We start from the raw sequence: 25967 nt of genomic DNA, 5'->3' as shown, positions 1-25967 counted from the left end.
AATAACAGAGTGGATAAATGGTGGGGGATGGATAAGGTTCCAAATTGCAGAATTGGGTTTTAGAAATACTCAGGGAGAGAGACACGCACCGAGAGACGAAGATAGATAGAGAGAGAAAGAGAGATACAGTACAATGTCAGCTTCGCTTTCGTTCCTAGCGTCTTCTCAGCAGCTATGGCTGCGTCCTCAGGTCGTGGGAGTGGCGGCGACTCCGTCTCCAAGGCCTCAGTCTCGGTCTCTTGTCGTGGAAGCCAAAGCCACCACCAAAAGAGAAGACAGGACCGCCCGCCATACCCGTATCAGAAAGAAGGTACCTTTCCCAACTTCTTCTTCTCTCCAATTTCCGCAATTTGATTTCTTCACTTCCAACCCACATAATTCAAGATAAAATTTTACAGCACAAATTGTTGTCCCTTCGGATTGTATCTTCTTAACTGTCCCTTATCGTCTTCCCTCCCAAGTTCCCAACCCAGAAACTCTTGCTTGTCAGTTTCTGAGTAGAGTGTCCAGAACAGGAAAATGGGTGCCTTCAATTTCATATGCCAGAAACTCCTCGTGAATTGACATCACATGAATTGGGTTAGCTTGTTCTAGTTTCCAAATACAGAGTTTCCGGTTGAATGTAGCAGATTAAACATAGATTAGCTTAACTGATAGGATCTTGGTTCGAAAAACTCGAATGCTTGTAGCAAAGGCAAGGTTCCCATGAGTGGTGCCTCCCAATATTCTCCACAGGCTTTGCTACTATGTTCATTCGGAAAGTTTAATGTATTGCCTTTTTGTTGACAGTTCTTTCCTAAAGTTAAATTTTGAAGCTTTGATTGTCTTCTTATTAGTACCATTGATGCACTCTCGAATCCTCAACTTTACCCTTGCAAATGAACTTATGTGGAATATTTTCCCTTGATTCTGTTAGTTTCTTCTCTAACGGATCATTTTGCAAAAATTTGGTTGATTTGCCTGTTCTGATTATGGATGGCGCATCTGTTTGCTTTTCAGGTTGAAGGGACTCCCGAAAGGCCCAGGCTGGCTGTCTTCCGCTCCCACAAGCATATCTATGTCCAAGTGATTGATGATAGCAAGATGCACACACTTGCTTCGGCTTCAACGATGCAGAAACCCCTCTCCGAAGAATTTGACTACACTTCTGGTCCTACCATTGTGAGTTAACACATATCAGTTGAACATAAAGTTCGATATTGTTCCTAGGCCATGCAGTTCTTTAGTCTGAAAACTTTATTGCAGATGTACATCTCTGTGATGGAATTCATCAATAGATAGCCATATTTTCTGAAAACTTTCCGTTAGCTTTATTTTCTGAACTGTACTTCTCAGTTAAACTGTTAACATATCATCAAATCACCAGCTCCTTATACCTGTTGTCTTTTATTGTTTGACATTAAGATACATTAATTCCAATTCATTGATTTATCATAAATGATGTAGTAATAAACTTAACAGCTGGAAAAAATAAAAAAAAAGTCTTATAGTTCAGCTTAGGTTTTGATCGTTCGTTTATGATTTGGTATTATGTCGATTCTATTTGATAAAACTCGTTGCCTAGCTTTGATGTTTGTTAAACAAAATTCCTGATCTATTCAAGCTATGTGGCATCAGGAAGTAGCAAAGAAGGTAGGAGAAGTCATTGCAAAGTCATGTTTGGAGAAAGGGATCTCAAAGGTGGCCTTTGACCGTGGTGGATACCCATATCATGGACGTGTGCAAGCCCTTGCTGATGCAGCCAGGGAACACGGCCTTCAGTTCTAAGATCATGAAATACTTCAATCCTATTTTGGACCGTCGTACCCCTTTTGTAGTTTTTGTAAAAGATTTGGATGGAAGGATGTATCAACGTGTAAGCAGAGTTGCTGTAACCTAGTTAATTGAACATTTGACATTGAGACGCTGTCAATTTTCTTTCCAATTCAGTTTGTATCCCTGAAAATTATACGCATCGGAGATGAAATTCTTATATGTGGTGATTAGTTTGTATCTTGATGATTGACTCATTAGGGCATTGCATTCAAACTTGAGATTTGTTCGGTCATTTGAGATCGGAGTTGAAACAAATTCAGGTTGAAATTATTTTTTTCAAACTAACATTAACCACATGTGGGAGGGGAAGGAGGAATCAGCAGGCACTTCCCCAACTCCCAAGCAAAGAAAGCGTTGAATTTGTTATCATTTGCTATAAATAGTATGTTGGTTTTATTTGTATCACTTTTCTCTCCCCTTTGCTGTGCTAGCTTCTCCTGTTCACTCTCCACAGTCTGTTTCGAATCAAACCAAATTACAGTTACACACATGCAGAGATCAACCGCCGGAGATCCTCATGTAAGCCGTCCAACGTCAAGCATCTAGCGTCCTGAGATTATCTTCATCATGTCAAAAGAAAAGAAAATTTGAGTTGGTTCATTTCTCCATCAATTGATTTCTACTCACTGGAATGTTGGTGCGGCCGGCAGATCCATTGTGTGTGTGGTGATCTCTTAAATCTCTGACCAATTCAATCGATCTGAAGATGGCTCCGCCGCCACCGCTGGTTGCCCCCATGAAGGCAACATCCAATGGATCGTTTCAAGGCGAAAATCCCCTGGATTTTGCTATTCCCTTACTCATCGTCCAGATTGTCTTGGTCGTTGTTTTCACCAGAACACTTGCATTCCTTCTTAAACCTCTGCGGCAACCTCGAGTTATAGCCGAAGTCATTGTAAGTTCTTTCGTTAACCTGATCAATGATTCAAATTCACGATTTAGCAACATAATCATGTTGCGTTTCAGATTGTCTGGTAAGAGAACATTCTTTGTTTTGCTTTTGTAACCCAATATATTTGTCGTTCATGCATGCACGCACATATAATTGTAGGGAGGGATATTGCTTGGGCCGTCGGCATTTGGGAGAAGCCAGAAGTTTCTACACACCGTTTTCCCGGCAAAAGCCATGACTGTACTGGACACAGTGGCAAACATCGGACTCCTCTTCTTCTTGTTCCTCGTCGGCCTCGAACTCGACATCCGCGCCATTCGCCGCACCGGTAAGAAATCCCTAGGCATCGCCGTCGCAGGAATCACCCTCCCTTTCGTTCTCGGCGTCTTCACCTCCTTCGCACTCCGCGCCACCGTCTCCAAAGGAGTCAGCCAAGGCCCCTTCCTCGTCTTCATCGGCGTCGCCCTCTCCATCACCGCCTTTCCCGTCCTCGCCCGCATCCTCGCCGAGCTCAAGCTCCTCACCACTGACGTCGGCCGCATCGCCATGTCGGCCGCCGCAGTGAACGACGTCGCAGCCTGGATCCTCCTCGCCCTGGCCATCGCCCTTACCGGAACCAACACCTCCCCGCTCGTCTCCGTGTGGGTCCTAGTATCCGGGGCCGGCTTCGTTGGCTTCTGCGTCATCGCCCTAAGACCCCTCCTAGCCATGATGGCGAGGCGGTCCCCCGATGGGGAGCCGGTGAGGGAGCTCTACATATGCATCACGTTGTCCCTCGTCCTGTCGGCGAGTTTCGTGACGGACGTAATTGGGATACACGCGCTGTTCGGCGCGTTCGTGGTTGGGATAATAGTCCCGAAGGAGGGGCCGTTCGCCGGGGTGCTGATAGAGAAGCTAGAGGATCTGGTGTCGGGGCTTTTCCTGCCGCTATATTTCGTGTCGAGTGGGCTGAAGACCAACGTGGCGACCATCAGCGGCGGGCAGTCGTGGGCGCTGCTGCTGCTGGTTATATTCACGGCGTCTTTCGGGAAGATTGTGGGGACGGTGACGGTGTCGATGGTGTGTAAGGTGCCGTTCAGGGAGGCGTTGGCACTTGGGTTTCTGATGAACACCAAGGGACTGGTGGAGCTCATTGTCCTCAATATTGGAAAGGATAGAAAGGTTATAGTTATAATTATATCACTCTAAATTCTTCTCAAAAGAATTAAATTTGGTTTAATTTAACACATTCACCTCTAATATGGTTCTAATACGAGTGTTGCTACACACACCAAATTTTGTATCAGTATGTTATTTAATTATGTTAATCTTATTTTGAATTTATTTATTTTTAATAATTAAGATTCTGATGTGTGTATAAACACATTTGTTCTGCTGAATAAAATTAAAAGAAAAAATCTTAATGATTCTTGGATTCCTAGTATATATAGAGAAAAATTGGTAATTAACAAGAGTTCATGCATTGAAAATTATTTAGTGTCTACTTAGTCATGGTAAGAAAATTTTATTGTAGTCAACTATGAAATTAGGTTTTCATAAATGTTCACTTATGTGGGTGGGTAAAATGTCATACACATAGCATTACAGTTGCTAATTATTTGGTGGAAAGTCAATTTAGATCTAGTAAACTTACGACTTTTATTGGTGGGGAATCAATTTTACATTTACAATTGTATAGTATTGTCAGTTCATATTGTGTCAGTAATTCATCAAAGTTCTAAAAGAATTAGATCTTAGGCGGCGGGCATGAACCTAGTCTAGGTGTCTAAGCAGCTTAGGAAGCGCCTAGACAAGTTTATATACTATTTCTTAATTTTTAAGTACTTAAGAATTAATCAGAACGGTGGTCAATCTTTCATGTTTAAATGGAATTTAAACGGATATTTTTAGAATAGTGGTGATCAGTAATGTCACACACAAACCTTGACTTCTCTCCACATATTGTTAGTTATTAGATTACACAATTTTAATTTACAATCTAATTTATGCGTCACCACTGTACGCATGGCAGGTGCTAAACGACCAAACCTTCGCCATCTTCGTCCTAATGGCGTTATTCACCACCTTCATCACCACCCCACTAGTAATGGCAGTCTACAAGCCAGCACGCCGAGGCGCCCCCTACAAGCACCGCAGCGTCTTCCGCAAGAACCCTGACACGGAGCTCCGAATGCTGGCCTGCTTCCACAGCACCCGCAACATCCCCACCGTGATCAACCTCATCGAGTCCTCCCGCGGAACCCGCAAGCGCGGCCGCCTCACCGTCTACGCCATGCATCTCATGGAGCTGTCAGAGCGCTCCTCCGCCATCTCCATGGTCCACAAGGCCCGCAACAACGGCCTCCCCTTCTGGAACAAAAAAAACGACGAAAACAACAAGGACCAAATGGTCATTGCATTCGAGGCTTACGAAAAGCTCAGCTCCGTCAAGGTCCGCCCCATGACCGCCATCTCCTCCCTCGACAACATCCATGAGGACATCTGCGCCAGCGCCCACCAAAAGAATGCCGCCGTGATTTTACTCCCGTTTCACAAACACCAGAGGCTCGACGGCAACATGGAGTCTCTAGGAAACGCGTTTAGATCGGTCAACGAGCGTGTGCTTAAACACGCTCCCTGCTCCGTTGGGATTTTGGTGGACAGGGGTCTTGGCGGAACAGCCCAGGTTTCGGCCAGCGAGGTGTCGTATAATATTATGGTGGCGTTTTTCGGAGGGCGGGACGACAGGGAGGCGTTGGCGTACGGAATGAGGCTGGCAGAGCATCCCGGGATTGTGATGACATTGATTCGGTTTGTGGCCCCACAAGGAAAGACGTTGAATTTTGGCGCGAAATTGGTCGGGATAACTTCTGACAAGAACAAGGGGATTTTGAAAGAGGAAGACTGCGGCGGCGACCAGAAGGGGGACGACGAGTCGCTTTTAGCGGAGTACATGAATGTGATGAAGAATAGTGGGAATAAGGAGGGCGGCGGGGAGCCGTCGATGTTGTACGAGGAGAAGGTGGTGGACAGCAAGGCGGAGATTTGTGTCGTGTTGAAATCGATGGCTAAAAATGTCAATTTGTTTATTGTGGGGAGAATGCCTCCGACGGCGCCGTTGGTGGACAGTTCGAGTGACTGCGCGGAGTTGGGGCCGGTGGGAAGCTTCTTGGCGTCGTCAGACTTTTCGTCCACAGCGTCCGTTGTGGTGTTTCAACAGTATAATCCCACGTCGTCGCAGCCGCTTGTGGTGGAGGAAGCTGACTATGAGATGCCGGATACACCAATGGCTTGATCGTTTGCTTCTAAATGTGCGAGAGATGAATAATTAATTGAGTATTCCATTTATAAAGCAGAAATAAGAACCTTATTAACCTTTCCAATCCTTGATTATATATTCAATTAGGAAACGATCTATATTCTATAGTCAAAATTTAATTACTTGTATTTCTGTTTAGATCTGATTTTATATTTTCGATTTAAACAATCGAGACCGTCGGATGATTATGAAGAATTCTAGACGTTGGAATGTAATCAACTTTATACCCAATTAGGCATTAGTGGCCTGTTTCTAATATTTTATTTTAGATATTACTATTGGATTATTGTAGTAATTATATTGTGAAAATATTAAAATGAGCTTGAAGAGTGCAGATTGAAATCAAGGAACTTTCTTTCTCCACGGGTCTGTTCGGGATTCTCTTATTGGAGTTTTGAAGTGTATTGGACACTATCTTCCAATAATTCAAGCACGGAGTAGTTCAAACAATATGGAAGAATCATAGCCACCGAGTATCTTGGCCAATGTCAAGTATTTTAATTAAATGGGATTAATGAAATTGCATGCATTATCACATCCAGTAAAAGCTGGGATTGCATACAAGATGCGGAGATGAAGTGGGACTGCATCAGGTTTTTCTACAAAGGAACACGTGGATTTTGAACGATGGTGATAACGCAATTAGGATTGAATCTTTGAAAAAGATTGTACAGAATGTCATGAGGGAAAAGATGGGATCATGCTTTGATTGATGTGATAAGGCGTGGACTTATGTGCATTTGAGATAAAGTTTTCAGAACTTCATTTATTATTGTAATTATGCACGGGATAAGTGCGTGGTCAGCAGCAACAAATAAAGACTAGTCACTGTGCAATTGAGACCGGTTTGCATGCAGGTCTGTATAAATACCAAGCGGCATACGATTAAGAGGGTCCTTCCCAAATCAACACACACATTACCCTGCACAAAACTTCTCAACAAATCTGATTGAAGATTGACTGGTTATTTATCCACGTTTCGGTCAACAAGGATTTCTGAATGCTTGTTGGTAGAGGTCATCTCATCAGCCTTCTTAACGAAGTGAGATGTTACCAGGTTACTACATTCAGCACATTGAAAGCCGAATTTAAAATTGAACTTTGCAGAACTAGCAACCTTGTCTTCAAGCTCTAGAACCCGAAGACCAAGACGTGTTCCTTCCTCGGCCACAGTCGCAAGATCAAGAAGTCAGCAGCGTGCCCAACACCACATCAACATATTTTACTCCCCGATTGAACTCGGCCAACGAGTTGGCACGTCCCGCACATAACCAAATGACGTAGTTAGCTTATTAATTACTCGGCCTACGTACCACTTAAGCTTGGTAGTTTTTAGGATCAACAATTTCTTATCAAGTTCTTATTCGTTTTAGTCACTGAGTGCAAATCATTTACTAAATTGATTCATTATTTAAAAAAAGTTGATTTTTTCTATATGAACTATTAAACAATCTGTAATTTGAAATGATCAAGTTCAATTTATATCAAAATTTTGCTGGAATCTCCGACGACTTTGAACCTGGCATGCAACATGTTGAACCTGTCCTACATCCAACACATTCTTCAGCAACGCTGTGTCAATTTCCGTTCCCTCGCGTTCTTTATGAACAAAAACTATTACAGTTGTTGTCACGCAGGCGGTAAACCAAATCGCAAAAACAGTTAAATGCAACTTCTTTCAGCCCATGAAGTGATTTCCGTTCGATCTAGTAACGATCAAGATAGTTAAACTAGCACAACAGCCGCCTAACGATAAGATTCATAAATCATTATTATATCTTATCACCTAATGATAAGATTCAAATTAAGAGACAATATCGATGTAATTAGTAGTAATTCCATCCTTTTGAAATCACTACTAGAATTTTTAGTCTTCAACAACGGGTTTATCCATTGCCTTTTTCACTATAATACCGGTGTATTGTGAGGTGGTGCTAAATGTAAACAACGGTGTGCTCAACCCTCTTGTACTCAATGTTCAAATCCTCCTATCCTCAACTCAGATTAATTTATAGTAATTATTTTTTCCTTTATAAAATAAAATAAATAGAAGAAAGAAGTTGCATGGATGCAACAAGTCAACCAAACCTACAACTAGGAAAAAGCCCCTATCCAATTGAAAACTACATCCGATTTCTAATAGGGGTGTGATATCCATACACTCTATTTTACTTCTCACATATTTTTTTTAATTTTCGGCTGTCGAATTGGATGAATTGAAGAAGATCAATAGACATAAATTATCAAGGGATGTGTGAGAAGTAAAATGGGATGTGTAGATAGCACACCCCTTTTTAATAATTTTCAATTTGTTAATTTAAGATGATTTAGTGCTATTTCTCTTAATTTGTAAAAGATAAATTTTTAATTCGATTCTCTTTAAACTTGAATTTGAACTGAATTACTATAGTTAGCCTATAAGATTTGCTCACTCTTTTATTTTTTTTATTTTTAATGTAAACAATATCAATCCATTAAAAAAAAAAACCGTTTCTTCTTCTCTCTCCGTTCAGCAACATAGAATAAAGAGAGAAAATGGTGAGAAAGCGGGAGAGGTGATGGAGGGTAAAAAAATCACATAAAGACTGTTTTTCGATCAATTTTTTTCGAGAGATTTTAATTATCTATCTATATATAAAGCCAATGAAAAAGTCAATAGTGATTTTGATGTCATCAAATTTCGATAAAAATATTTGAACAAAAATTCCTTCAAGACAAAAAATTTCAAAGGTATCCCAAAATAATGCATCAAATAAGATAGGGGTATTTTTGTCATTTTGATAGTATTTTTGTAATAATTAATTTTTTTTTGTGCTGTTTTTTGTTTTTTAATTAGTGTCTCACAATAAACTAGTAATAATGTGATTCAATTTCTCTATTTTCAAACATATTCAAAACATCTTAAGAAGCGTGTAATGTCGGTTATAAAAAAAAATGTCTTTCGCGGATGATAATGTGATTAAATTAGTTGTCAAATGATTTTTTTTTTTAACAAACGATATTAGCTACACTAAGGGAGAGGGGATGAGCTTAGTCTCACAATGGGCTGATAATAAAGTGATTAAATTAGTTGTCAAATGAATGTTGTTTTTAAAAAAACAAAAACGATATTATCTACACCAAGGGGGAGGGGGGTGGGCTTAGCCTTACAATGGGCTAGCAATAATGTGATTCAATTAGTTGTTCATTCAATATTATTTTCTCTATTTTTAAACACGTTCAAAATATCTTAAGAGGCATGTAATGCCGTTTATAAAAAAGGTTTTTCGCACATGCATAATAATGTGATTAAATTAATTGTCAAATGATTTTTTTTTTTTTTAACAAACGATATTATCTATACGAATGGGGAGGAGGTGAACTTAGCCTCACAATGGGCTAGCAATAATGCGATTCAATCAATTATTCATTAAATATTATTTTCTCTATTACAATTCTATAGAAACCAATTTTATTGTGTGAATTCAGCTGTTTTAATTGGTTTATGAGGGGTTTCCTTTAGCATGATCTAAGATTATTCATTTACTTCAAATATTTGACTTTCCTTTTGTCAATTTAAGCATGTAAATATATTTAAAACGTGTAAGTCGCGCGTAGCATGCCGTGGTTTAAAAAATATTTTTTGCATGTGCGTGAGCCCGTGCATGAAGGCTAGTTCTATTAAATTGAGAATTATTTTGTTTTGGGACTTTGACATAAACTTTACCGTAAATTAAAAGTTAGGGAAATTTAAAAAAAAAATTAGGGAGGCTCAAAATCAGTAAGATTTATAATTTAAGGACGTGATAAAATTTCCAAAAAACAAAAAAAAAGGAAGTAAAGAAAAAAAAAAAAAGATGTGTGTAGATATTACGTTCGAGAAGGTTGCGGAAAGCGGGGGAGTGCTGGAGAGCGTGGGAACAAATTAAAGACGTGTCCGTTTCGGTATATTTCCCCGCACCGAAGGAAACCAGAGCAGAGCGATGCGGTGAAATAAAAGTGATCCATCCCTCTAGCGGCCACCGGAGGAAGAAGAAGAAGAAAGAAACCGCGAAATCTAGAGAGAGAGATGGCTGTGAATCCTCAACTGTTCCCCAATGGCATGCCCGTTCCTTTCGTGAACGAGATGTTCGTTTTGGCCAGAGACGGCGTCGAGTTCGAGGTCGATAAGATTCCCGGGTTCGTCGTATTCTCTTACAATTTTGATTGATTTCACGTCTCTCACTTTTTCTCTGTTACAATTTCTTACGACTCAATTCTATTCTGCTTGTATTAATGATCAAAGCATTCAATCTTCATCCTTCTCAAATGGGGTTTGATCGGAATTTTGATTTGAGGGTTGTTTAATTTAAAGTTGCTACATTTATTTTATTTTATTTCTGTGGATCTGTTGGAAGACGATTGCAGCAGTGTCCAACTGTTGTTTGTTTGTTTGGGTAAATCGGAATTGGTTTCTGTATTGAGCATTTGCCTCCAACTTGCACTTGCAGATATGATGGTGGTCGTCTGAAAGCAAAAGGAACAATCTACTTATCAAATATACGGATGGTCTTTGTTTCCAACAAGCCTGTTGGGAGCTTTTTTGCTTTTGATATGCCCCTGGTGTGTGATTCTTGCTCCTAACTCTAAATTGCTTTCCTTTCGTCCTTCTGTTGTGGTTTTCTTTCAGAAGTTCATTTGAAGTGAATAAACTTATTCAAAACCTGATGATTCTTTTGTAATTCTTTTTTTTGTTAGTGTGTATCAAATTTGTGAAGCCTTGAATTTTTATTTGTTAATGTCCAGTAACAAGAAATATCGTTCGGAACTGCCAGACTAATACTAACATGAAACTATAGAATGTACACAGAAATATAATCTGGTACATAACAGTAGGAATTCTTTCAACGGTCTACCTGTCTCAAACGGAGGTTGTAACACTTTGTTTTTGTTGATTATAACCGTGTAAGCCTCTTTTGATGTTTATATCAATTTCGAGGCAACGAGCTTTAATTTTTTTATATTAGACCAAACAGATGTATTGCTTTTGCCATGTTTAGTTTGCTGAGTTCTTAGTCTGTGTTACCCTATTGTCAACCATCATAATCCCACAGCAGTAATAATGTGATATCGAAGAGTTGTCGGATCTCAGTCCCTTACTGGTGCATATTTCTAGGGACTTAGGCGAGTGCTACTGTTATTATGTGTGTAAGGCTTAAAAGCATTTTTTATGCGACGATTGACCTTTTGTCTCCGTGCAGTTTTCGTGCATAGTTGATGTCTCGTCCTGTGTTTCTTTTGTATCTATTTATATGCATCTCACTGACCTTTGGATTCATCCGTTTTGCAGCTTTATGTCCATGGTGAAAAGTTTAATCAACCAATTTTCCACTGCAACAACATTGCTGGTCAGGTGGAGCCAGTAAGTATATGGGTTAGAGGATTTCAATTATTGGCCGTCCCATATCCCGTTTCTGATTTTGGAGATCTTATCGGTCTCGATGGCTAATTTCAGGTGGTTCCAGAAGGTCAGAATGGGGCGCTTTATTCCACTCACTCATTCAAGATTTTGTTCAAAGAAGGGGGCTGTGGGACGTTCGTTCCACTCTTTTTCAACTTGATCTCTGCAGTGAGACAATATAACCAGTATCAACACCCCAACGCTGGGTCTCAGCCTCTTGTGGATCCTTTGCAAGCAGCACAAACTCCTGTTGATGAGATGATGAGACATGCGTAAGTGAACGTATTTTGCTGTTTTATGCTTGTAGTCAAGTGGCAGAGAAGGATCATTGGTTTAACTATGATTTCCTAATTTTGCAGGTATGTCGATCCTAATGATCCAACGAGGATCTTCTTGCAGCAGCCCACACCAGAGGCTCAGCTGAGGCGGCGCACATACCAGTCACAGCCCGCCGAACATTAATTGTAGTACGTTTACAAATTGAATAAAATTACATGTTTTAAGAACCCATATTAGTGTGCCGTATAACTGGATTATAGCCACAATACATTTTGTAAGAAGTCTGTTTCTACTTGTATATTACTTAGACTTCTATTGTGAGTAAATAATCCGGTGAATCTTCGTTGTGGATTCGTTACATTTTGGCCTTGAGCGTGTAATTCCTGAAAGTATGTGTTATTGGTTGTTTTTTGGGGGTTTTCTGTAACTGTTGTACTGGTATCATTCAGTTTCTACGACGCGTGCCGTGTTTCACAAAGTATGGTGCAAATCGTTCATGTGGTACAAGTGTGATATTCAGCTTTATAAGTGTAAAGATACAACGCCGGAACTTCGTTTAGGCGGACAGACGCAGCGAGCTTCTTTTGAGCCACAGCTGGTAAGCAGTCATGTGGAAGGAGTCGTAACCTTTCGGAGTCTCGTGCCAAACAAAATGCCGACGAACCTTGATCAAATTACGGTACAACCTCGCATACGATTGTCTTGTTATCGACAACAATGTCTTCTTCAACAAGGAAACCTCGCCACTGTTGACAATAACTGAGAACTTGGTCCAATCCAAGACATTAGCAAATGGAAGCTCGTAGTGGTTGGATATTATAACCGGAATGCAGCCGTAGTGTATTGCATCACTCACTCTCGCAGTGTTGACCTCGTAGCCTCTGACATGGAGGCAAAACTTGCTTCTCCGAAACCCTTCTTCGTAAGGGTAAGACGGGTTGCCGGGAAATATGTCCATGCGAGTGTCATTGCCCCATAAATCGATCAGCTGTTGGCGAATGTCCGAGTTTTGAATTCGTCCTGAGAAGTAAACAAGCTTATCCCTGCATTGAGCATAACATCGCATGTTATATTGCTATTGCAAATGCGGTTTTTATTGCAGCAACGGAAAACAATCATGCATATGATTTTGATGTGGGTGCGATTATTTAACACAGTAATACTATCGAGCTTGGTTTTCCAAACTAAGTGATTAGCAATGTATTAAATTAACAGTTGGACAAAGAAATTAAGCATTAAACAAAACATACAAATTAAAATGTTGGGTTGGAGATAGTACCTGGCATGTGGGGGGTTGAGGGATTGCTGAGGAGGCCGTGGCCAAACCTGCGGCAAGGCGACATCTTTATGCGTAACATACAATCTCTGGAAGTAGCTGGAGGAGCAAGTGAGCTGGATCGCATTGTTGCGCAGCCCGGCGTGTTGGGCGGCGGCCTCTCTGCAAACAGAGTGACAGCAGGCGTAGAAGTGGTCAGCGCCAGAGGAGGCGTTCCAGAACTTGAAGTCTCGGCCGACGGCGGCAGTGTAGTTGGCGACAAACTCGGCGATGGAGGACTCGGAGTGGACACGGGGGTCGTTGCGGAGGACATTGACGGAGAATGGGAGGAAGAAGAGGTGGGCATTTTGTGGGTCGGTGGTGACGAGGGAGCTGGAGAGGAGAGAGAGCTTGAACATGTGCTCGCTGAAGTAGTTTCCGAGCCTGGGGTCGAAGGGGTTGGGGTGGGGGAGGAAGACGGCGGGGAATGAAGCGAAGGAGGGGGAGGAAGGAGGATCGGAATTGTTGGAATTGGTGGGGTAGACGTAAATCTTGAAGCTTTGGAGCATTTCTCGGAAATCGGCGGCGAAGAGGTCCCAGTCGTGGTAAGGGCCTGAATCTGGAGGGGGAGGAGGAGAGGACAGACCCAAATTATGGCTGTTTTGTTTGGATAAGTGGAGGGGGAAGATGGAAAACCAGGAAGCGGAGGAGACAGCCAGCACCAGCATTGCCGCCAGGAGCAGCCGGCGTTTGAGGTTGGGCATTTTCTTACGTGATGAATACAGAGGATGAATCTTGTTGGTCCTCTTGATCCAAACTTGTGGAAACTCCGACGGGAAAGTGATTTTCTTCACACTATTATTAAATATTTTTTGTTTTTTTAATACAAATAATGACCGGCCAGCGAATTGGGCTCGATCATAAAATTTGGGTGACGATGGACCCACCCACCAACTCTAATTCTCCACCCATTTTAATGAAAATCTTAATGACATCTCTAACTTTTTGCCAAAAATGACTTCATGCCAATGCCATCTTTGACCTTTAATCTTTTGTTTTTGTTGGATTTATTCTGAAAATTAGAACGATGTTAATTTTACGGAAAATTTTATTTGAATTCATGTAACATCTTTCTACATCTAATATACTCTCTTCATTCATATTATTTTTTATTAAAAAATTATTCTCTCTTTAAACCCAAATTTATTACCTAAACTATCATCTCAAACACAATTCAAAATGATATCTTTACACTCATTTCCTTTATAAAATAACATCTGTAATTGAATTGAAAGAAGAAAAAAAAAAGAAAAAAAAAAAAAAAAAAAAAAAGAAAAGAGGCGTCCTTGCCCCACTCCCTTCTTCCCACTAGCATTTTCATGGCTACTTTTTTTTTTGTTCTTTCTACTACCAAATCCAGACATTTGCCTTTTTTCTTTCTACTAATGTGCATAAGCAACAAATCAAACAATTCATCCCCTTATATTTATCAACAAGGAAGGAAGTTTATAATTTAAGAACATTGGTAAGACGTTTTTCCTTAGAATTTTCCAATCGCATAAAGTTTAACAAACCCTTCGGGATTGATGAAAAAAATTGAAACCTAAATACTCAACTTCTAAACTTCAAAAAAAATTGAAATCAAACGAACAAAATATTTATAAATTGAGTCATACCTTAGTTAAAGGATTCAAAACTTCAAAATCACCATCCATCAATAAAAACTCTTGTTTTTCTCCACAAGACCTATTAGGGTTTTAGCCAAAATGAACCTAGGATAAACAAGAAACTATGGTAGGGTTTAATGGGTTTATTGATAAATTGGAGTTTTATTATTAATTTCATTGTGTACTTAATATTAATTATGCAATAGGGTAGATAGACAATTAACAATTTAAATTTAAGTTGGGTGTAGATATGGGTTCAAATAAAATTTCCCTAATTTTAATTTTTAATTTGTTGAATCTTCACTTTTTCTCTTTCTCTCATGCCCATTAATAGGTTTTTTTTTTTTTTTTGGTCAAACGATATAATTTTGTTAGATTAGTTACCGACGTAGTTCGAACTCACTCTTCTTTCCACCACTGTGGTAAATGACTACTTGCATACCCATTAATAGTTGTGCATGGTAGTATAGCACAACTCTAAAGTTATTGTAAAGTAGTGACAGTTTATTGTTAGTTGAGACAAACAATGAGAGTGAATGATATTTTTACCCCCAACATCTTAACAGAGATTTATCGGATCTCTAAGTTGGGTTTTGCTGGGGTGGTTATGCGGGATGAGGAGGGGAGGTTTGTGGCTGCCGTGAGGTACTCTCTTAAAGCTCCCTCAGCTGTTGTTGCTGAGGCTGTCGCTTTGCTTCGTGGTTGTAAATTGGGTGCTGCTTTAGGTGTCACATCTGTCATTATTGATGTCACATCTGTCATTATTGAATTTGACTCTCTTGATGATGTTACTTGTCTTTCTCGTTCTCTTGATATGGGCAATTGGGAGTCTTACCCACTGTTGGCTAGGGTCAAGCAACTGGGGGGGGGGGAGAGTTCCAGAACTATCGCTGGTCTTGGGTGCCCATATCAGCTAATGGTGCGGCGCATAAACTTGCGGCATCGGTTGGTTTTCCGGAGATGAGTGATTCAGTTTGGGTCGATCGGCCCCCATCTTCGTTGATTTTTGTTTTGAACAATGATTGTCTTCCGTGTCTACATTAATTTTGTTGTGGTGGTGTTTGGGGTGACCCTTCCACTCGGTGAAGGTGTCTTTATGTTCTATCCCCGTTCACTACTTGTTTGCCTATCTGTAGGCTTTCCCTGTTCTCTTCTGGTTTCTGTGCCCTAGTATGTTTTCCCTTGCTTCCAAATTGGATGGACATTGCTAACATGTTTGACCATAGGGTTATGATTAACAAAATATTCACTACATAGTCAGTTTAAATTGGAGCTCACCACAAGGATTGTGAAAAAAATTTAGCCTAATATAATTAGAGACGTAGAGCCTGATTTGCCTATAATGTTGAAAGTAGGTAATATTTCGTATGTGGACAAAATTTACCTACTCAATTGCCTATAATGTTTAATTACCAAATCGATATCAGAAGGTAACTGAAACCAGACAAAGCGTTCTTCGTAAGTTACAAAAACTTTGTCTGGTGTAGGACTATTAGAAGAGCCGGCAAACGGTGTCGTTTACTGGGTGTGGTCAGGTTGGGCCACGTCACCAATTTCAATTCTGCACAAGTCGTTTAAGTTCTGAAGAAAGAAGACGATGACAGGCAGCTGACCATTTGAACAAGAGCGAAAATAATACAGTGGAATTTGAATCTAAAGATCGAAGCTTTTGCATTTGGGTTGGAAAAAGTTGAAGTCTCTGAGCAGACAAAGCATGGCCAGTTGCTGGGTAAGGAGTGCGCAGCCCCATCCCAATCTCCACCCTCATCAATCTTTCAGCAAGCGGCTGCTGATTCAGCCGCAGAGCAGCGACCTCAGCCTCTCGAATTCTCAGCGCCGTCGTCGGAGCAGAATCTGCTGCAACTACGACGACGAAACGACCAGGAGACAATCACAAGCACCAAGTCCACAGGGTCCACAACCAACTGGGATTCAGCTCTACTCTGAGATTGAGAGGTAAGTTGTTCAGGCAGTGTGTGCGCGCCTGCCCCTTTGCATCCTGGGGTCGAATTACGCTGAACCAGAGTAGTTTAGAATATCGCCTTCTCGGTTTTTATTTTTATTTTTATCTTCTTATAGATTACTTACGGAGACAGTGAGGCAAGCCCAAGGTCGTTGGGATGGTACAGGCGACTGGACTCAAGTCGAGGTATCATTTCATGCTTTTTTTTTTCGGCTTGTCACATCGGTTTTAGTTTCATTCATGTATGCACAAGGCTTTCTGGAATCTGCACAGGTCAACCATCACAGGATTTCAAATTTTGTTTCAGTTATGTTTATATTCCGTGATGAATTCTGTATTCGGAACCACTTTTATTTAGTTAAAATTCCGTTATCCAAGTGAATTCTAGAAAGATGGCCTTGGGATGAAACTAGATCAGATTTTCGTAGTGGATCGAAACTTGGTTTCGTGGTGGATCAAAACTTGTCGAATCTGCGTAGCAAGTTTTACTTTTTGTTTTGAGTTAGGAAAGCTATACTCTCGTTAGTAAGGACTTAAGCAGCCTCAGAGTTTCTTCTTTACTTGGTCATCCTTGCTTAAGGGTGTCCGTTTCCTTATTCGCCTCGAAGTGCAACTTATACAAGTTCACACCCATCGCGACCATTCAAAATGAAAGATGAGTAAACCAGATAGTGGCTGCAGATGTTAATCCGAGAAACTTTATCGAGCATTTCATAAGGCTCTAGCTTGAACGCCTACGAACCTTTTTTCAAGGAATAAATAGTATATGTTAGACACTGATTGAAAAAGCAGCCATATTTTTTTCTTACTCTATCTCTTGTATGTTTCATTTGTGGGAAGGATATTCTTCATTCATAACCATTCTAAACCTATCTATCATTATATATTTCAGGGAGCATGGGTTCTCAAACCGAGAAACTCAGAACCCAAGGCCGTTGTACATTTTATTGGTGGCATATTTGTTGGAGCCGCCCCTCAGCTTACCTACCGTTTGTTTCTTGAGCGCCTCTCAGAAAAGTGAGATTCAGTTAAAACTTTGGTTGTCTGGTAATTAACTTGAGTAGTTTGTATCATGCATATACAGCTTATATGCTGTCCTGATTTCTTTTATTAGAAAGTTGTATTTGATCTTTGTCCATCTCCTAGTGGTTTTGATGGAATTTTCCGCTTTTGAGAAAGAAGAAAATATGATTCAGCCATTTATGTGTTGTAGGGGTATTTTGGTGATTGCAACACCATATGCTAGTGGATTTGATCACTTCTTCATTGCAGATGAAACCCAATTCAAATTTGATAGGTGTTATCGATTTCTTAAAGAGACGGTGTGTTTTTATTTCTTATCTTCAGAATCTGTATGTTTCGAATTCTGCTTGATTTTCTTCCTTAGGTGCACAAAACCTGAGATGCTTGATGGTACAGGTTCAAGATCTTCCTACTTTCGGCATTGGCCACTCTTTGGGATCTGTCATCCACCTTTTGATCGGTACTGCCACTTTTTTTTCCTAACTGCTCTTAAGAGTGCAAATCTTTTGGGTTTTAGAAACTCATTACGTTGGTGGCTGAATGGTTGGTTAGGTTCAAGATATGCTGTTCAAAGAAATGGGAATGTGCTGATGGCATTCAATAACAAGGTATTTAACCTCCTGACTTCATCGGTATACATTTCAGAACTCGGTAAGAAGAGAAGAAATTGAGATGAGAAGAGGTGGAATTCTCACTATTTCTAACAGTTTGCTTTATATTTCTTTTCTCATTCAGGCTGAAACCAGTTGAACTATACACCATCTCTTAACAGCTCATGCACATCTCACATGCATCATAATTACGTTTAGAACGAAACAAAAGATAACAAGTAAAAACATTGTTTCTTTCATAATTTGACAGGAGGCAAGTTCAACTATTCCTCTGTTCTCACCTGTTGTCGTTCCAGTTGCTCAAGGCCTTGGACCAATTTTATCACAGATTGCATCATCACCAACAATCCGCCTAGGGGTGAGATTTCTAAAATTAACGTGTTGTAAATTTGTACATGTATGTATATTTAGTTTTTAAACCATGACACATGAAGCGTGATTATGTAATCATCTCATCGAGGAATTCCGTTATTCATTTCTAGTAACAAAGAAACTCCGACATTGAAATGCTTGCAGGCAGAAATGACTTTGAAGCAATTCGAAAACCTTAGCCCTCCCATCATGAAGCAAATTCTTCCCTTAGTTGAGCAGCTCCCTCCACTGTATATGGACTTAGTTAATGGAAGAGAATATTTTGCTCCAAAACCAGAAGAAACTCAGCGACTAGTAAGCAAACCTATAACTATCTACAAGTTGCTTCTATGCTTCTCTTCATATTTAATGTTAAGGTTTACCACTTAAATTTTCCCACTATTGATGCTTTTTCTCAGGTAAAATCATACTACGGTATTTCCCGGAATCTTCTGGTGAAGTTCAGGGATGATATGATCGACGAGACTTCAACTTTGTCACAGTTGCTAATTTCAAATTCAGCCATCAGTTCTATGCTAGACATGTCAATTCGCTTATTACCTGGAGATCACGGGCTTCCTTTGCAACAGGTGAATTTTGTGCCAACCATAGCGGGGAAATAAATCTCCGTAGCTTTTATTTTTGGACATCTGTACGTCAAATGTATACATAGAATCCCCGAGTGCAGTTCCAGTTTGATCCATCTCTAAAAGAGGAGCGTTTTACTTTGAACCATCCCTAAAAGAGGAGCATTTTGGATGGATAATATTTCTATCGTGCAGGCTCTCCCAGATGTGCCTCCGGCAATGGCAGATGCAGTAAATCGCGGAAGTGAGATGTTGGCTAATCTTACTGTAGGGACACCATGGGAGACCGTTGCCAAAGAAGTAGGCAGCACTTGGGGTGTAGACTCAAAGGTACTTCGTGCAGAAGCATCAAAAGACTTAGGCCTGCTTGTTGATGTGATTGCGTCGTGGATAACTTCAAATGCAGGTCCAACGCTCTTGAAGCCGTGATGAGTTGGACCAAATAATAGCATACAAATCAGACCAAAGTTTTCATCTTGCTGAGACAAGGACATGGTTTTCGATAGGACAACGAAAAGAAATGAAATGGAAATAAAATCTTGTTCATATTCATGTAATTTCAAAGATGTTCAGGTATAGGTAGAAGTAACCAAAACGTGTGTAAATGTACATTTGCTGGGTTGTAAGTAGTAGCAGAAGCAGCTTTTTCTCTAAAGAAGAAAAATAGTTGTAACATAAACAAGCATCAGAAACATGGATAATGATAGTTTACTGTTACTATTGATTCATAAATACGCGACTGCAATATCCGAAACAGCCTCCAATAAAATAGCTTCACTAAGGGTAAAATGAATAGTATTAAGATTGACTTTCTAGCGTAAAAATGTGATTTTTTGTTAAAGTGAACAGTACCGAAAGCTTTTTGTTAAAGTTTTCAAATTCCAGTCCGAACTTGGAACAACTTATGTTTTGAATTAAACTCTATATTGTAATAAGTTTTAATTTTTCTTAGTCCCAACTTAAGTAAACGCGCCACCGTATAGCTAGAATTATCAATGAGTAATATGCAAGAAATTTTTCTTGGCGCCCAAGAAATCCAATTAAGGAAATACAAAATTTATCAAGGATAAATAAGTCAATAACAATATCTTTTAACTACCACTCTATAAAGTAATAACCTAGGTTATAAAATTGGTTTGGTCCCAACTGTATAACTTTAGGAAGGTTTTACTGTAAATACGAATCTGCAGTATATATGACAACTCATCCGTCGGATATATAGGCATAGCGCAATCCGACTTCTTAGCGAATCAAACGAAAGGATGACACAATGAGCAGCTCAACCCTCCCGTCTCTTTGCATCTAATCTTCATGATACAGATACAGGCCAAGGCCAAACCGAGCACACGCTCTGCAGAAAGCAAGTTGCTCAGCTGCAGCAACTGGATCGACAATATCGTCACTGGGTGTTACTGTTCCACTTGATTCACGGTGTGCCTGCATTGGTGTGTCAGATCAAATATTAGAACTGTAGGTGTTATCGTATGTTCCTCAAGGCACCATTTTAAAACAGGAGATTTACAATTGAAACTTGTGGAGATAAAGACCATGACAAGAATTCGACGATGGTGAAATCATATATAACATTGGCAATGCACTAATCCCCGAAAACAAGGCATCCAGCCAATAGTTATACATTACCTCACCGCCTTTGATTTTGAACTAGAAGAGATAAAGACGAGATAAAGACATGCTTCTAATTGTTTACTCGTGTAGAATGTTTTGCTCTTTCCTTGGGCATTTTCTTGCGTATAAGGTTTGTGACGCTTTCCGGGCACTCTTTTAGGTTATTTAACATTTCAAGAATTCAAATCCACATTAACTTCAGTATGTATTAAGTGCTCGTTAGCATAACGTTTTTGTCTTCCACCCAAGTCTCCATCTTAAAACTATTTTGAAAATTCTAAAAAAGCGCATCAACCACCAAAAAGATAAGATGGAGGAGACTCTCCAAACCTCTTAAATTAAATAGTACATGAAAGATTCACTTCCTAATACTTGATAGTACCAGTTGTTTTTAGGACCACGATTCCATAAATTCAAAGCAATCACACAGAAAAAAAATACAGTCAGAGGTATGAATATTATTGTCACAGGTAAATAGTTATCAAACATGATATGCTATAATGTAGAAATAAACCGCAGTAGATAGAAGAAGAAGGGCCAGACCTCTCCATCAGATCCACGTACGGTGACACGGTATACCACAGTCACGCTTCCATTGTCAGAAAATATAACATCACGGACTTCTCCGCACCATCCTGTAAAAGAGAATGTTAAAAACTGATAACATGTGGAGATTCACTAGAAATTAAATTAAGTGGTCAGAGAAAGTAAATTTAGTCACAGTTCACTACACAGGGCAAGAAAGAGTAGCAGTCAGGCGAACTACCTGAAGCTCATAAACTTGAATTGGGTTGCTGATCTTAATACTCTGCCTAAAACTCATAATGAAGGCATCACGGTTTCGTAAACTAAAGACGAATTCGGAATTAAGAGCAATGATGAATAACACGCACTCCAATTACCAAACATACATCTTAGTAGTGTACTTGCACAAATATTGAAGAATGATTGAAATGAAAAATGCACATAACATGGCATCTCCTCGCCGAAACGCATGAGACTGATGAAGATTACAGACAGCTAATTGCTTGCTAAAATCAGATTAGCAGTTAAAAATACACAAATTACCAAGTATTGATTACAAAAGGGGAGAAACAATTTGCAAAATTTTTCTGAAAAAAAAAAAAGTTGGGTATTTTAGAGCAATTAAAAAAATGAGATTATAAGGAATTATGATTGAAAGCTTATGAATTTGCAAATTGAGAAGATGAGGAAAAGAAGGGACACACCAGCAGCGTAGAAGCTCAACATCCGGTTGGCATGGTACCTACCCAATACACAAAAGTTCCATGAGATTTGTTTGGTCAACGAGAAAATCAAATGAGAGAGGAAAGAAAATTACCAGGGGATGAAGGTGGAGGAGGGACTTTCAGCTGCCGTCTGGATGATGTTATCAGGGATTCGCTTGTTGAGATCTCTGAGGATTTCAGTGAGAGGGCGAGTGATGAGGGACGAGTTGGAATACGAAAACGATTTGTCTAGAGGCACCACATAATTCGAATTGGGCACATCGCCACCGCTGCTACTCTTGCATGCGATCATACAAACCCTTCCTCCTCCTCCCGTTCTCCTCCAACCCCAGATTCCAGCTCCGACCACTCGAGTTCGGATCCGGAAGGAATCGACCCGACACGGAACCGGGGAGGATTGCAGGAGCAGAACATTGCTGCTGGTACTGGTCTGCAACGCCATTGTTAGTTAGTCCAGGCCTTCCACACCCCAACTCTCTCTCTCCTCTGAAACTCCCTCTCTCTAGAATCTAGGCGTCCGGTGGCTGAACTGGTAGGTGTGAAGACGAGCGATTGCTTGTCCAAATTCTAAGAAAATTGCGACACGTGCGGCCCAAGATCACAACTTTTTTTTTTCTTTCTTTACTTTTTTTTGTTTTTTTTCTAGACTTTTCGTTGCGTTTGTATTTTGACTATCGATTTTTTTAAAATTTATTTATTAGGGTGTTGTCATTTTAGTCTTTATTGAACAATTTTAGTTTTTATTTAACATATATTTTTTACGCAATAGTCAAAATAATTGATGGTGGACTTCTATTTATTTCAAATTTTAAGAATCAAAGTGAGAAATTATGTTAATCTCAGATACCATTTTAGCTAAAATGTCAACACTGAATTTCATGTAAGTTTACGCTCAATTTTTATAGGGTAGTGTTATTCACACACTCATTCTTATTTCTCATACTCTTGTTAATTTTTTATTATTGTTCTTCTTCAATTCATTCAATTTAATAGTTAAAATTTGAAAATAGTATGTCATAAATAAAAATAAATGTATGAAAAACACTACCATTTTTTTATACACACCATTAAATTATAAATGTAACTTTTTATAAGTTCACCAAATTTATTCCTTAGAATATCCTTAAACATCATCACCAGACACCAACACACCAACCGACGGCTACTGACCTGATATGCTGAACAAGGTTTTTGTATAAATCTACATGTAATGTAGGGAGATGTTTTGATGGGGTCTAATTGATCAAGAAGAGGATTTGGGCTAACCATGGTTCGGAATTGTTGAAATTATTTTGAAATCAGTTTTTTTTTTTAAAAAAAATTGGGACTAAAATTGTTTTTGATCAAAATCATAACTCGAAAACACCAGAAAGCAAAAGTATCTCTATCTTTGCTTTTGGAAACAAACGTTTCTTTTTTCTTTTTTTTTTTCACAGCAGAGTTACTTCAAACTAGCTTTTGTTCCATTAAATCCAATGCCTAGCAGCCACCCTGTAACCCCAAATCCCCTACCTACCCACCCAACCCTAGCAGCCATCACCACACGCCCCAACCCGCCTCCCCACCGTATCGATCCACCTACACGCAAGTTGCACCCTGGAGTTGGTGAGTTATAAAATACAAGGTGTTGTACACCAACCCTTCAACTACATAAACTACTAATTCTAATTGGTTGGTGATTAAATTAAATTAAATTAAATGTAATATTTTTTGTCATAATATGTTGATGCTACTGCTTCAAGCCCATAAAAAATTCCCAATTTTTTAAGTTAATATGATGATACTTTTAATTTTAATTTTTGAACATCCACGGCATGTTGATCATATGATTAAAGTTGATGGCATAGTGATTAGAGTTCAACAACATATCAAATTTCTTTGCGGTCCTATGAAAAGAAATGAATTCGAACACAAGACGTTTGATCAAATGATGATTGAGACAAGCCACTCAAAATGTTTGTTTTCTTGCACGACAAACAGAAGTTGACGTGAGCTCGATGATCGCACACGTCGCCATCCTTCATAACAAGTTGATGAATTCAAACGTATTTTTGAGCAAATCCACGACGAAGAGGAATTCAATTTTCATTCTTACGGTACCTAGTGAGGAAAGACTAGGAAAATGATATAGAAAATCATAAGTAGTAAATTGGTCCAATCTCCACCCCATATATTTAGTTGATTTTTCTTTGGTAACTATATGCACTAAGCGCTGACGTTTTTTTCAAGCTGTCGCATCATATCCAAAGGTTAAACTTTAAGTTTTTAGATCAAATCCAACGATCAATTATGCAACGATAGCTCGTGTTTTTAGGTACCCATGCATGTAAACTAGTTTGCTAATCGTCAATTAGTTTTACAACGAAACCTCATTTTCACCGAGAGATGCTTGGATAAGCTTGGCTGCCAAGATAAATTCATTTTCCAAGAAGATCGTAACTTTAACATATAACATTTCTGCCCCTGAAGTTTCACCTATCGATCTATGACTACAAGTTACAACCAAAGCCTACCCTAGTCTCCCTTCTGCGGAAAGAGACCAGATTTCGAACTGTTCGCTATGTACAGATCCAAGATCAAGAGTATTACATAAATTACAAGCGCACTAGACATACCCATGTATGTAATGTTTTTTAAGGATTGAGTTTGCATCATGTGGTAACCCGTGTTACCTGTCCTTTAAAAAAAAATAAAAAATAAAAGACTAGCTAATGGCTTCGTTACGGCAGTCCACCATTTTGGAGGCCGGAAAACTCACAGATACATTTCAATCTTCCCCTGACCACCCTTTCGCGTTTCCTGTCATTTCCATAAGACGCTAAGTTAAAGCAAATAATAGGATGGTAGTTAAGACCAAAAGTAAATTACTAAACAGAATGCTACCCAAAACAAGTTTAGTAGCCACCTCTTCCAGGCTTCCAGCCTTCTTTAAAAATGTTGAAAAATTAGGGTCTGATTGCTATAATAAATCACATAGAAAATCAAGAAATAATTCATGTAATTATATATCAAAATAATGCATGCATATGAGTAACCAATGTTAAATAAACATTATATAATGGATTAGAAAAACCTAGAAAATATGATCGAGGCAAGTGTTGGACACTTTGTCCTTAAGACAAGTTTATGACTCACTACGGTGCTCATGGTTGATCGGCACATGTCTCCCAAGATACAACGACCACGTCCTTATAATAGTAGCACTCCAAATCACAAGACTCCATGAACCACGATTGTGTTGAAAACTCTCTCAAATGGACTCAATGAGACTCTCTAATATTTAGTGCACTCTATGTATGATAAGAGGCTTCCCTGTTTATAAAATGTGAGATACCTATTTGGAAAACATGTGACTATTCATGAAGAGTCAAAAGTTGCAACTCTTCATTTGAGTAGACACATTTTTCTACCAAAAGGGTCAACTTCTAATTTTCATTCAATTAATAAATTTAATATAATAATATTATTATTAAATTTCCAACTAAAAATTCTGCTGCACTTCATTGCGGATGCTTTGCACATCCAGAGCATAATCTCTGTGGTCTTCCACCACCATTAAACCCTGCAGTCGCTGCCTCAGTATCTCCAAGGCACCATCCAACCCACAAAAGTTCTTAAAAACGAGAGGGTTGAGAGCTGCGGTTGTCCTGAGTTGCAGAAGATTCTTAAGCGCAACGAGGGCCTGCATACCATTGCAAATAAAGAGAAACTGATCATCATAAATGCCATCATAAAAGTCACCAACTTCCTAACCCAACAAATCAGCAAATCGTGTGCGAAGTTTTTTTGTTTTTTTAGAACAATGATATATTTAAAATTAGGAGAAGGAGAGTCTAACTAAGCTACACAATCAGTAATCTAATTTGGTGTCGAATTCGCCATCTACGAAATTCGAACCTAAGACATTTCACTTACAAGTAAAGAGAAATAC

General features: G+C 39.4%; 6 protein-coding genes across 6 annotated transcripts; 4 read left to right on the top strand and 2 right to left on the bottom strand.

Annotated features, from left to right (window-relative positions):
- The first annotated feature begins 37 nt into the window (after positions 1-37).
- Positions 38-2012, top strand: LOC137730954 (large ribosomal subunit protein uL18c-like). The gene is made up of 3 exons (XM_068469974.1): positions 38-310; positions 1000-1161; positions 1618-2012. Exons 1-3 carry the CDS (start codon positions 134-136, stop codon positions 1765-1767), a joined length of 489 nt encoding a protein of 162 aa, XP_068326075.1. The 5' UTR covers positions 38-133; the 3' UTR covers positions 1768-2012.
- Positions 2013-2160: 148 nt separating this feature from the next.
- LOC137730955 (cation/H(+) antiporter 19-like) lies at positions 2161-6025 on the top strand. Its single transcript, XM_068469975.1, has 3 exons — positions 2161-2710; positions 2867-3868; positions 4719-6025. The coding sequence occupies exons 1-3, from the start codon at positions 2522-2524 to the stop codon at positions 5979-5981; spliced, it is 2454 nt and encodes an 817-aa protein (XP_068326076.1). The 5' UTR covers positions 2161-2521; the 3' UTR covers positions 5982-6025.
- Positions 6026-9888: 3863 nt separating this feature from the next.
- Positions 9889-12045, top strand: LOC137730953 (uncharacterized). Its single transcript, XM_068469973.1, has 5 exons — positions 9889-10163; positions 10475-10586; positions 11314-11385; positions 11479-11696; positions 11784-12045. Exons 1-5 carry the CDS (start codon positions 10054-10056, stop codon positions 11884-11886), a joined length of 615 nt encoding a protein of 204 aa, XP_068326074.1. The 5' UTR covers positions 9889-10053; the 3' UTR covers positions 11887-12045.
- Positions 12046-12147: 102 nt separating this feature from the next.
- On the bottom strand, positions 12148-13813 carry LOC137730951 (probable glycosyltransferase At5g03795). The gene is made up of 2 exons (XM_068469971.1): positions 12983-13813; positions 12148-12746 (listed from the first exon to the last, which is right to left on the bottom strand). The coding sequence occupies exons 1-2, from the start codon at positions 13720-13722 to the stop codon at positions 12260-12262; spliced, it is 1227 nt and encodes a 408-aa protein (XP_068326072.1). The 5' UTR covers positions 13723-13813; the 3' UTR covers positions 12148-12259.
- A 2284-nt stretch (positions 13814-16097) lies between these two features.
- On the top strand, positions 16098-19892 carry LOC137730950 (uncharacterized). Its single transcript, XM_068469970.1, has 10 exons — positions 16098-16581; positions 16705-16774; positions 17481-17605; positions 17802-17910; positions 18008-18071; positions 18164-18219; positions 18473-18580; positions 18739-18888; positions 18993-19163; positions 19356-19892. The coding sequence occupies exons 1-10, from the start codon at positions 16340-16342 to the stop codon at positions 19587-19589; spliced, it is 1329 nt and encodes a 442-aa protein (XP_068326071.1). The 5' UTR covers positions 16098-16339; the 3' UTR covers positions 19590-19892.
- Positions 19893-20193: 301 nt separating this feature from the next.
- Positions 20194-22584, bottom strand: LOC137730952 (DNA repair RAD52-like protein 2, chloroplastic). Its single transcript, XM_068469972.1, has 4 exons — positions 22129-22584; positions 22016-22053; positions 21330-21421; positions 20194-20597 (listed from the first exon to the last, which is right to left on the bottom strand). Exons 1-4 carry the CDS (start codon positions 22476-22478, stop codon positions 20463-20465), a joined length of 615 nt encoding a protein of 204 aa, XP_068326073.1. The 5' UTR covers positions 22479-22584; the 3' UTR covers positions 20194-20462.
- Between the last annotated feature and the right edge of the window lie 3383 nt (positions 22585-25967).

The sequence above is a fragment of the Pyrus communis genome, chromosome 4 (genome assembly GCF_963583255.1).
Source record: "Pyrus communis chromosome 4, drPyrComm1.1, whole genome shotgun sequence".
NCBI classification, from domain to species: domain Eukaryota; kingdom Viridiplantae; phylum Streptophyta; class Magnoliopsida; order Rosales; family Rosaceae; genus Pyrus; species Pyrus communis.
The sequence above is the reverse complement of the archived record's forward strand: the minus strand, read 5'-3'. Positions and strand labels throughout refer to the sequence as shown.

Coding starts and splice junctions, on each gene's coding strand:
- LOC137730954 (XM_068469974.1), top strand. CDS start 134: ATGTCAGCTTCGCTTTCGTTCCTAGCGTCTTCTCAGCAGCTATGGCTG. Junction 311..999: donor ATACCCGTATCAGAAAGAAG/GTACCTTTCCCA, acceptor TTTGCTTTTCAG/GTTGAAGGGACTCCCGAAAG. Junction 1,162..1,617: donor ACACTTCTGGTCCTACCATT/GTGAGTTAACAC, acceptor ATGTGGCATCAG/GAAGTAGCAAAGAAGGTAGG.
- LOC137730955 (XM_068469975.1), top strand. CDS start 2,522: ATGGCTCCGCCGCCACCGCTGGTTGCCCCCATGAAGGCAACATCCAAT. Junction 2,711..2,866: donor GAGTTATAGCCGAAGTCATT/GTAAGTTCTTTC, acceptor ATATAATTGTAG/GGAGGGATATTGCTTGGGCC. Junction 3,869..4,718: donor ATATTGGAAAGGATAGAAAG/GTTATAGTTATA, acceptor TACGCATGGCAG/GTGCTAAACGACCAAACCTT.
- LOC137730953 (XM_068469973.1), top strand. CDS start 10,054: ATGGCTGTGAATCCTCAACTGTTCCCCAATGGCATGCCCGTTCCTTTC. Junction 10,587..11,313: donor TTGCTTTTGATATGCCCCTG/GTGTGTGATTCT, acceptor TCCGTTTTGCAG/CTTTATGTCCATGGTGAAAA. Junction 11,386..11,478: donor TTGCTGGTCAGGTGGAGCCA/GTAAGTATATGG, acceptor GGCTAATTTCAG/GTGGTTCCAGAAGGTCAGAA.
- LOC137730951 (XM_068469971.1), bottom strand. CDS start 13,722: ATGCCCAACCTCAAACGCCGGCTGCTCCTGGCGGCAATGCTGGTGCTG. Junction 12,747..12,982: donor CTCAACCCCCCACATGCCAG/GTACTATCTCCA, acceptor TGCTCAATGCAG/GGATAAGCTTGTTTACTTCT.
- LOC137730950 (XM_068469970.1), top strand. CDS start 16,340: ATGGCCAGTTGCTGGGTAAGGAGTGCGCAGCCCCATCCCAATCTCCAC. Junction 16,582..16,704: donor CTCTACTCTGAGATTGAGAG/GTAAGTTGTTCA, acceptor ATCTTCTTATAG/ATTACTTACGGAGACAGTGA. Junction 18,072..18,163: donor TGTCATCCACCTTTTGATCG/GTACTGCCACTT, acceptor ATGGTTGGTTAG/GTTCAAGATATGCTGTTCAA.
- LOC137730952 (XM_068469972.1), bottom strand. CDS start 22,478: ATGGCGTTGCAGACCAGTACCAGCAGCAATGTTCTGCTCCTGCAATCC. Junction 22,054..22,128: donor TCCTCCACCTTCATCCCCTG/GTAATTTTCTTT, acceptor TGTATTGGGTAG/GTACCATGCCAACCGGATGT. Junction 21,422..22,015: donor GTTGAGCTTCTACGCTGCTG/GTGTGTCCCTTC, acceptor TCTCTTTTACAG/GATGGTGCGGAGAAGTCCGT.